This window comes from Arachis ipaensis, chromosome B05 (assembly GCF_000816755.2).
Source record: "Arachis ipaensis cultivar K30076 chromosome B05, Araip1.1, whole genome shotgun sequence".
Classification (NCBI taxonomy): domain Eukaryota; kingdom Viridiplantae; phylum Streptophyta; class Magnoliopsida; order Fabales; family Fabaceae; genus Arachis; species Arachis ipaensis.
In genome coordinates, this window is record NC_029789.2 from 145,556,813 (window position 1) to 145,568,978 (window position 12,166).

Sequence of the window (12,166 nt, forward strand, 5' to 3'; positions counted from 1 at the left end):
GTGTTGCCATGAATAATGACTTATTATTTGCAAGCATAGTTTTTTTGACATTAGAGATTGCTTCATAAATTACATGATCTCCTTAATTAAGGATAAACCTCAATAAGCGACCTAAAGCCAAATATGGAAAACACTTTGTAGTTCTTGAAGCCTGCTTTGAAGAAGAGTTTTTTCCAATCTTTCTCGTCTCTCTCTTTTCCATCAAGAAGAGTCATTGCAGCTATATCAGAAAATAGTTTTAGTTCCATCACATCATGCTCATCTTCATTTTCATTTATTACTATGTCAATAATAATCACTTTTCCTCCGCCACTTTTTCCTGAAATTGCTTCCTTACATTTTTCTAGGACTTGTATGCAATGATCATCGCTCCAATTGCCCAGAACCCACTGCATACATTAAAACAAATTTAATATTTAAAACAATATTAGAATTAAATTTCTTGCCACTAGTTGATTAAATAAAAAAAGATGAACCAATGAAATCATACTTCACTAACTAGAAGACTTTTCATTTTTGATTTTTCAACCACAGCTCAACTACTACCGAGATTCGAATCTGGTGTGACTATCTAGAAGAAGACAACTATTTTTGTCACTAGGGCTAGTCAGTTTTGAGAACAGGATATATACACAATAACACACTGATGATAATAAGACACAAAAGATAAAAACATAAAAATTGATATTTTTGTATTTTTTTATTCATTTTTTTTTAAAAAAATATATAATTATAAAAATGAATAAAAAATAAAAATAAATTGTATCTATACTAATTCTTTTGTATTTTCTCATGTCCTATGCCTATAAATAAGTTTTGGTTGATTTTTTTTAATATAAAATTATTGTTGTATTATTTTCAGTTATAAAAAAATGATGTGTTTTAATTTAATATAAAGATAATCATAAATTAGAGAATTCGATTTATGTTTTAAAAATTTTAAAAAAATTAAAGTCCATAAATCTAAGGGTTAAATTTGTCTAAGTCCACAAATTGAAGAATCGATTTTGTGTTTTAAAATTTTAAAAAAGTTAAACTTCACAAATTGTAAGATTATAATTGTATCTCTATATAAAAAAATATACTAAATTTTATATATTATTATAAATTATAAATCTAATATCAAAAATTAAAAAATCACAAGTCTCAAGTACAATATATATACTGTTACACATGTTAGGAGAGATTAGAATCCAAAAGCTCTCAGCTCCCTCCGTACCAGACAAGGTGATAAATGGCATCTGGCTTACAGCTCATCAGCAAAAGTTATTTGTCATTTTGTCTATGTAGCAAAAGATTGTGCTGGGCCTATTGATGAGTGTTTAGCTTTTTTATTAAGTTGATTAGTTTATTTTGGCCCAGAGATGAAGTTGAAATTCTCTCTTCATATTCTCAGCCCAATATCAAACATCAATGTAAGAGCTAAGCTTTACCACGAAATTTAAACTTTTTAAACTATGATGCACGAACACTTATATTATATGAGATATATTGACACATAAATTTTAAAATTTTATAAAATATTTTTTATATAAATCATAATAATATTTTGATATTATATTAATATTAACAAAAATTGATTCTTTAATTATTTTTAATGTTTTATTTTATTTATATAAAGTGTTTAAAATATTTTTTGTTTTAATAAATAATATATACTATTTCTAAATTTATTTCAAGAATATATATTAAGAATAAGACTGGATATGCTAACACGTGTCTGAAATGTGTCCGACACGTGAACACGATAACTCAACGAAGTGTTCGTGCCTCATACTCTACGGTTAGACACACTGATACGTAATAGTATTTAGATGTGTCTCAATGTGTTTGGAGTAAATTTTTTTTATTAAGACAGTTTAATACAATTAGCCCGTGTGTTAGAGGAATATCAATGAGGGTCGTGTCTAAAATATGGTAATTCAGCGAAATATCCGTATTTTATAGATTTTAAGAAGGCTCGTTTGATTAGATTAGATTGCGGTAGTCTCACAAAAATGTTTACCGTTCAATTGTATAAAAAACTTTTTACGATAATATTATGAAAACAAAAAAAAAATTTATTTTATTTAGCATTAATTAATTATTGTAAAAAATTATATTTTTGGTTAATTTTTTTTTGTTATTAAATATTTTCAACTTTTTAAAGTACGTGTAACGTTGATTTGAAAATAATTAAGCACATATTACTTAATTATAAAATAATAATTAACCTTGATTTTCAATATGTGACTAACTTAAGACAAAATAAATGAATTATATAACAAAATATGCAGCACGCAACAATGAAAATTAAATTATTAATTACATGTTGACTAAAAATAAACTGCTAACATATATGTAGGAATAAAATACATATAGCAATAAAAAATGCTACCTTTAAGGTAGAATAAAATAGAGAAATGATACATTTTAAAATATTTTTATAAATTAAATTTAACTAAATTAAATAATAAAACTTAAAATAATATTAGTCATAATTAATTTTTATTATGTTAGACTAACTTAATTGAATGAAAAAGTATAGGGTATCAATATACGGGAGTGAATCCTCTTTAGTGGAAAAAAAATTGAATAGTGTCTTGTGGTTAATCTTATCCTTTATTACTCTCTCTTTTTTTTTTTATTTTTGGTCCCACTTATAGAATTAAAGGTGAGAGATCACACTTTATTCTCTCAAATGTTAAAAAAACTAGAGAGGATCAATTTTCCCAATCGGAAATGTTTGGTAACAAAAGAAAATTAGTCAAAAATAGCCATAACTTGCCTTATTTAGCATTCATTAATTGTCGCAACAATTAATGAATGCTAAATAAGGCAAGTTCTGGCTGTTTTTTTTGTCTCCCTAGTATTACCTCCATCCAATATACTACCTGACAACTTATTGCCAACAATAATTAATTATTATATTTTAAACACATGTACAAGAAAATACATCTAGAAAATATGTATATAAAGACACTTCTATTAGACATAGTCATAAACAAGATATTTTTGTTAGACACATCTACAAAGACACTTCTATTAAATACAATTATAAACAAGAGTTATCAGAAGTTGGCAGAAATGTTATTGGTAACGTAGCGGGATTGTAATTGAATTTTGTTAATAAAAAGATTTGGATGTGTATTATTATTTAATAAAATAATAATTAAAGTGGCATCCATGTAATGTAAGAATTGTTTCGTACTTACCTTGAATAAAATAGCATCAGCATGAGGGATAAAATCAAACATGCTCCCTCCAAAAAATTTCAAGTTTTCAGTTTCAGGCAAACCAGCAACAACATGTGGAAGATCCAACACTGTGCATTTCAGCTTCGGAAACGCCTCACAAATGATCTTAGCAGTGTTACCAGTGGCCCCACCAACATCAACCAACGAATCCAACCCTTCAAACACCGATTTACAATCCCTCAAAGCAAACCTCACAACGTTTGAATCACTCTCCATACCATCGTTGAAAATCTTCAACTCCTTAGGATTTTCATGAATGAAATCCCAGTAGCCAACGGAAGACCCTAAAGCAGTTTCAACAGTTGTTTGTCCCTTCTCGTCGCAAGTCCATTTAGCCAAATAATTATAAAACCCAACCGTAGTTGGGTTAATAATGTACTCGGCCATGGCCGAGACGCAATGATCAGTGCCCTTTACAAGGAGCTCAGAAGTGGGAGTAAGAACATATTCTTCTTCTTTAGTTTCTTGGTTGACCACGACGGCAAATATACCGTCGTGTGTCAACAAGCGCATGATGCGCTGGACATATTGAGTTTTTGGTGGTGGAGCGTTAAGAGCCGACACGAGATCGGAGAGGGAAATGGAATGGGAATGGCGGTTATGGATGATGTTTGGTATGGAAAGGTCGATGGCCCACTTCACACACATTGGTAAGGTGTAACTTGCCATTACTCTATACAAGTGAGCTTGAGCTTTGAACAACTCATCAATACTAACACTATTGCCATTGCTGTTTCCATGGAAAACGTTCTCCTTCGTCGCCTTGGAAACCATGGGAACTGTTATGTGTGTGTTTGGGAGTTCTTTTGTTTCTTGTGCTTTTGTGTGGGAATTTTGTATACACTACTAATTATTTATAAGGGAAAGTAGGAGAAGCAATGTGTACAATAGAGATTTAGTGAGTATTAGAGATATAATTATTAGTGTTATTTTTTTCTATTAGGTGAAGCTTTTGGACGAGTGGTATTATGACATGATATTAGAGCTCTAGATCCGAAAAGTCAAGAGTTCGATTTTTAGTAAACCCCAAAAAATCATGGTTATTCTAGATAGTATAGGATGTTCATTTTGTAACTCAATAGCCCATTATACACATTGTATAAATAGTCTATTGTCTCCCTAAATGGACTCGATAATATACCTCATGGGCAACAAAAAATTTAATAACGAGTATTTTTATTAAAATTTGATTAATATTTAATTAAAAAAATAATTTTATATTATTAAAAATATTAATAATTATAAATTACAAAATCTGACTTCTAATACTCCTCTTACTAATTATTTATATCCTCGTGGATAATATTTTTTTGTCGGTGTGAATGGTATATACACTACTAATAATTGTTTACTCCCTCGTGGCTAATATATTTTCTTTGTTGCCTTATAATATTTATTTAAACAAATAAAAAAATTAATTATTTAATCAATTTAAATTAATTTTTTCATGGATAATATAATAATGTATCAATGCTTAATTAAAGTTTTTATTTATTTTGTTTACCTATTTCTTTTTATCAAATTATTGCACTAGTGACGTGAATCCTATTGTTAGCTAGGAATTCCACTAATACAATCCTAATTATTTATATCTATTATTATTGCGCATATTTGATAAAAAGAATAATGGATTAATAGATACATGGATACACTATCTGTATTATATATAAATATAATTACTCATTAGTTCACGTTATTAAGAAAGTATATTAAAAACATAAAATAAAGTAGCAGTAGACTAGTAGTTATGCATGCTTAGTTGGTACGCAGAGCGCACATGATATATGTTGTAAATAAACTTTGCAGGTATATCTCGTTTTAGAAAAAAATTAAATTTGTCTTTTTATTTTTAAAAGATATATACATCGTTAAGAAGAATATAGAAAATAGCTACTTATAAAAGTTATTCCGACGTTCAAGTCAATAAATATTTAAGAAGTATAATAATTTTATGAATATAGAATATTAAATATAAAATAGAACTTATTATGTTTGTGTTCTTGAGATATAAAATTGATATTTTTATAGGTATATAGTTGATGAATAAAGTTGATATTATTATGACTGTTGATCATTAAGTCAAAATAATAGTTATTAAGATCCTCTGTTACAAACTTAGAATAATAAAGATAAATAAAGTCGAGTTATAACTCATAATGCATAATAAATACCAAACTATAAGGTGATGGATCATAGTATGATTCAGACTAAATTTAAAAAATAAAATAAGTTATAATTCGGTTAAAATATAAGTGAATAATGATATGGTGAATCCAAGCTTAGTCGGGTTATTATTTCGACACTTATTTAAAAAATAATTAAGTAGTAAGAGTCATTCAATCAAGATAATTGTATAAAAGATATTTTTCCGCTTGAGAACAATTTTTCATGACATGCGTATAGCATTTGATTATATGTGAACTGAAAAGTTCAGAAATAAATATCCATTGATGGAATCAATTGTATGATCCGAGAATATAATGATTAATTGTCTTAAAAAATTTTCCAACCCACAACAACTTATTGATGAATTTTTCGCTCAAAGCAATTAGTTATTGAATATTTACAATTTATATTAAAACATGAATAAGATAAATTAGAAAAATAAATATGTATAAAATCGCAACATATATTAAATAATATATATTGTAAAAGTACTGGAGTTCAAAGTAAAAAAATATACCTTGAAAGTTGATAATTGTAGAAAAGAAAACGACGTATAAATGTCATACATACTAAATGTGAATTATTTAATTTTATTTGTTAATATTATAACTTTGTTTCGTAAAATCTACATTAAATTGTTAATAGAGTAATAAAATAATTAGTCATTAAATAATATAATAAATTTTGTTTAGCTATGAAGTATATTTTTTGTGCAAAAATAACAAATTTGTATGTTTGTAATTATTTTTTGCTTAACTTTTTGCATTAAACAAATAGTAACATAAAATTTAATAGCATAAAGTGAATAGTATAATAATTATATACAATTGATTTTTTGATGGAATCCAATTTTAATATTTAAATTCATCGTTACTGTCATTTAATTGTATAAAAGAAAATCATCAAATAATAAGAATATAATACATGATTAAATAAAAAGTTAAATTGAAATGGTTGTTATATGTCATTATTATAAATGAATGGCTTTAATTTGTATTCTAATATAGGATGTCTCTTTCTCATTTTTTTTTTAAATAAAAGCACAAGAATCAATGATCTTTAGTAATAGAAATAGAAAACGATGAGTATTGTCTTGCAAAAATATAGATAAAGAATAGAGAAGGAGAAAAAAAAAAAGGTATACTAATTGTAAGAATTATTCAAAGTATAGAACATATATTGAGGTTTGAATATAACTAATAAATTAATAAATATTAGCTGCACAAAATATAAATGCAAAAGTATGTGTGAATAAAATATATAATTTTACTCGTGTAAGTAGAGACCTTTTAAAAAGTTAACAAAATTGACAGGCGAGTTTGTACTCGAGTTAGTTGGAAGTCAAATTTCTTCTCGGATCGATTGAAAGTCGAGTTTGTTTTCGGATTGGTTGAAAGTCGAGTTTGTTTTCGGATCGGTCATAACTTGAGCTACAGAGGTCCAAATGAGGCAGTTTCAGTTGCGTTGGAAAGCTAACATCCGGGGCTTCAAAATGATATAAAATTTGCCATAGTTGCCTTGCGTTTGGTGACGCGTACGCGTCGCTCTACGCGCACGCGTCGCAGAATCAACATGACTCACTTAAGGCAACTCGTGGCCAGCGATTTCTGAAGCATTTTGGGCTCAATCCAACTCATTTCTGATGCTATTGAACCCAAGGATGGAGGGGGGATGAACCAAGTAGGCATAGTTTAGTTTTTATCATATTTTAGGTTAGAATTCTAGAGAAAGAAGCTCTCTATTCTCTCTAGAATTAGGTTAGATTAGGTTCAAATCTCTTCTTAGATCTAGATTTTAATTCTTGTTTTCATCTATTCTTCCTTTCAATTTCTTGTTGCTACATCTTTACTCTTCTAGTTTCTTTTGTTAATTTCTTATTCTAGTCATTTTTATGTTCATGCACTTTTGTTTCCTTTGATTTCAATTAATGCAATTTATGTTTTATGTTCCTTTATTGTTTAATTACTTTGTTCGTGTTATTTCCTTGCATTTGGTAGTGTTAGATTTTATATTTCTTGTCATTTTACTATGCTTTTCTTTTATGCCTTTCAAGTGTTTGATAAAATACTTGGTTGGATTTTAGTGTAAAATTTTTTCCTCTTGACTTTGGTTGAGTAATTGGAGACTCTTGAGTTATCAAACTATTTTGTTGATTGATAATTGAAAGTTGCTAATTGACTTGAATTTCACTAAAGCTAGTCTTTCACTATGATTTAACTAGGACTTGTGGACTCAAGTTGATTATATCCACTTGACTTTCCTTCATAGTTAGAGGTTAACTAAGTGGAGCAATGGACAATTCTTGTCACAATTGATGATGATAATGAGAATATGACTTCTAATTCTCATTCCTTGCCAAGAACTTTCTTAGTTATTAGCTTATTTCTCTTATTATTTACATTCCTTGTCTCTTATTACAAAAACCTCAAAACATTCCTTCATAGCCAATAACAAAACACTTCATTGTAATTCCTAGGGAGATGACCCGAAGTTTAAATATTTCGGTTATTTTTATTGGGGTTTGTACTTGTGACAAATAAATTTTTGATGTGAGGATTGTTTGTTGGTGTAGAAACTATACTTGCAACGAGATTTCAATTGTGAAATTTTATACCACGAAAAATCCGCTCATCAGGCTCACATCAAGAATAGATTCTCCATACAACCATTGTTGAAGATTCATTAGATTACCTCTTACGTTCCACGGACCGTTGTTGAGAAATCTTTTTTCGAGTCTGCTATTCTTCAAGCTTATAAGAACTTTATTTCTCCCCACTTCGGAGATTAAGACATCTCTGTGGTTACCCCACATGCCCAGAATGGAGTTTTTGATGACTCTAAACTTGAGGTCTCTATCTGTGATAATTCTGCCAATCAGATTAAAACAATTTGGCTTAAAACCGGGACTTAGTTGTGTGTTCAGGGTGATGGTGGGGCCTTCTATGGGTTAAGTGTCCATGTTTGGTCTGGCCATGATGAAAGGTTATGTAGATTAGAAGAGAATTTCACTATGAGTGACGATTATTCTTGATGTTTGGGGATGATATATTATGTGTTTAATGCTGTTAGATTGACATCTGTTTCAGATAATAATATAATGCTGTACCATTGTTTATATACGATAGGTGAAGCCAACATGAGGAATGTCTTGTGGCGTTTGAAGGTCAGGTAGCCATGATAGGTAAGATGGTTATTGAGAAAGATAAATTTTGGGTTGGAGGTGAATATTTGAGAAGGTAATTTGAATTGGTTATATAGATGGTAATCGTTGAAACAGTATAGTTTAGATAAATTTAAAGAGAACAACAATTCAGAAAGTAGAACCTAGTGTTCTGAGATACTCTTCTATCGAGAGAAAACACTCTCCTAACGAGAAAAAATTGGGCCAACTAACTCTCTGATTTTGTATTTCACTCCTTATTGTTTTTTTTCCAAGGAGGAGGAATTGGGCTTTGGAAGGGAAAAAAGCCCGCGTTTCACAAATTTTTTTTATGGAACATTATGAGCGACAAAAAACAGTAAATAAAAAGGACATTGCTTGACCAAATAATAAATCAAAATAAAACATGTTGGATTTCCAAATAATTCCCAGTTTTATGAGATTGGATGCAGAGACGAAATGAAAGCCCCATCTCTCGTCACCGAAAATGAGACGCATCTTCGTTAATGGCGAGAAAGTGGAAGCCATTGAAGAGGGTGGAAGTTCAGCAGCCGAGCATCCAGATCGGAGGTGGCAGGTCCGACGTCTACTTCCTTCCCATTCAGATCCAACTATCTCAAGGTGTGCAGCTCTCTCGGCACCGATAGAAGACATTCTAAACTTTTTTTTTGGAAGTCAAAATAAGCTCAACACACTAGGTGGAGCAAGAAACAGAAAAAATACATAGCAACTCCTATGTCATCTCCGGCAAAGCCATCAACAACATGAGTTTGTTTCACACCATTCCTTAGAGCTACAAATCGTTCTAGCAATGCATTCCACCACGACCGTTGCCTTATTCTAAAAAATAAGTTCATTTCTACACAACCAGATATTCCATATCACGGAGAAAAATCCCACTAACCATGTTTTGCGCTCCTCTTTTCTCAACGGAACCGTCCTCCAACTCTCAAAGAGTTCTCTGATGGATCCTGGAATGCACCAAGCCCGACCCACATGAGTAATCCATGCGCACCATACCTACCAAGCATACTCACACATAACAAATTAAACAAATGTTGCACAGATTCAAGGTCCTTGTTACACATCACACAAGCATTATCATTCTGATCAATAATGCCGAATCTACTCAAACGATCCTTCGTGTTAACTCGACCTACTAGCACAAACCAAGTGAACAACTCCACTCGAGGGGGTACTAGTCCTTTCCAGATTCCACTTGTGTACTTGTATCTAAGGATATCATCCTTCAAAGTATGCTCCTGCAAGACCTGCACAAATGAGTTAGTAGTATAAATGTTTTCCTTGTCAAATTTTCACACCACTCTATCTTGTACACTTGCTATCAATCTCACAGCGTGCAAGATATCTAGCATTTGATTCAAACTTTCAGTCTCCTATTGGCGGAGTTCCCTCCTCTATTGGAAGTTTTACACCCACTCTAACTCATCCCAAAACCCACAGTCCCCAATTACGGATCCTTTGTTATTTGAAATCAAGAAAAGCCTTGGAAAGGAGTCTTTCAACTTCCCCAACTGTAACCATGTATCCTCCCAAAATCTGGTTGCTCTACCATCTCCTACTTCTATAGCAAGTCTATCAATCATCTTCTGTCTGACAATTTGCTCTTTTATTTGCAGGTTGCATATATCTTTCCACGGGCTCCTTTTTGCTGGTAAAGCTTGGGTCGATAACAACTGGTTCGGGTTCAGATTATTGCACGAGCACACAACCTTCTTCCATAATGGGCATTCTTCCTTAGAAAATCTCCACCACCACTTGAACAATAAGGCAGTGTTGTGAACCATGGCATCTCTCATCCCTAGCCCTCCTAGTTTCTTCAGTGCCTGTATCAACTCCCAGTTTACAAGAGGCAACCCAGCTCTTCCATCATCCTTCCCCCAAAAGAATCTCTGTTGCAATGAAATTAATTTTTTCGCCACCGCAACTGGCATTTTATACAAACTCAGATAGTAAACAGGTAGGCTATTGATGACCGACTTAATGAGAACCAACTTCCCTGCTTTATTGAGGACCTTTGCTTTCTACAGACTAAGTTTCTCCTCTACCTTGTCTATTACCGGCTTCCATGTTTTTACCAGTCGTGGATTAGCCCCTAGATTAATACCCAAATACTTCACTAGAAGAGTTGCCGCCTGGCCCCACTCCTGACTGAAATTTACCGATATCAAGCTAGACTTTTCAAAGTTGATGCTCAGTCTGCAAGCCATTCTAAACTTAAAACAGAGCACCACTTGCTCGTAATTATTGAATCTGTGATACTCTAAAAACGTGAAATTAACAACCTGCTCATTGGTATCTTCCCAACTTGAGTAAACACTAGGACGAAATCCCTTCGTCACAGCAAAGAATAGATATCTCTGCATTACTTCTTCCATCTTTTTTTTGAATAAGAGAGCTCAACACAATAAAGTGGAGCGACAAACAAGCCAACAATTCAACAAGAATAAGAAAATAAAGACAAAAATTTTCTTCATGTCATCTCCGGCATTGCCATCAACAACAGAAAGGATCTAAACTACTCCATTCTCTATAACTGTTTAAGGATTTCTGAAATACCACCTCTGCAGTTGCTTCCTTGTTATTAAAAATTTGTCCGTTTCTCTCGAGCCAAACGTTCCAAATAACCGAGAAAAAGCAAATGAGCCACTTGTTGCGCTCTACCTTCCTGTTAGCAGCACATGTCCAACTCTCAAAGTGTTATTTCAGTGAGCCCGGGACAGTCCACAATCTCCCAAATTCAGTTAGCCATTGATACCACACCTGCCAAGTAAACTCACACCCCAAGAATAAATGGTGAATATGTTCAACTTCTTTGTTACACAGGACGCACATGTTATCACATTGACTAATAATTCCCAATCTATGGAGTCTTTCTTTAGTATTTACTCTTCCTATCAGAGTAAACCAAATAAATAACTCCTCTCGTGCGCGGCACCAAACATTTCCATAGTGTTCTTGTGAAACTGTAGCTGGTTATATCTCCCGGAAGAGTTTCTGACTGTACTACCTGCACAAACGAGTTAGTTGAAAATATACTTTCTTTGTCGAACTTCCAAAAAATTCTGTCCGGCTTATCATGTGATAGTTTTATAGGCCTTAAGGTCTCATGCAACAGATCCACTAATTCTAGCTCCCATTGGTATAAAGCTCGCCTCTACTGAAAATTCCAAATCCACTCTAACCCATCCCAGAACCCACAATCTCCTATGACAGATCCTTTTTTGTTTGAAATGGAGAAAAGCCTCGGAAAACTCAATTCTAACGGATCACTTTGTAGCCAAACATCTTCCCAGAAACACGTCATCAATCCTTCACCACTTCTTTCATCTTAAACAACCTCGAGGGATATCACAATGAACTCCTATTTCCTGTATAACTCGTATATCTATATATTGGATATTTTTTGCAATGAATTTTCAAGTTGTTGTTACTTAAATGAGGTTTTTAATTTTTTATTGCTAAAAAACAATATAGACTTCGAACACCACTCAAAATTGTCAAACAACAAAAAGATAAATAAAATCACATTCGGCCCAAATAAAAATTAAATGAATAAAAAATAATTAAAAAAAAATTCCCA

At 31.6% G+C, this 12,166-nt stretch overlaps 1 protein-coding gene across 1 annotated transcript; it reads right to left on the bottom strand.

Moving 5' to 3' along the window:
* Positions 74-4,078, bottom strand: LOC107644738 (isoflavone-7-O-methyltransferase 9). The gene is made up of 2 exons (XM_016348664.2): positions 3,195-4,078; positions 74-389 (listed from the first exon to the last, which is right to left on the bottom strand). The coding sequence occupies exons 1-2, from the start codon at positions 4,008-4,010 to the stop codon at positions 87-89; spliced, it is 1,119 nt and encodes a 372-aa protein (XP_016204150.1). The 5' UTR covers positions 4,011-4,078; the 3' UTR covers positions 74-86.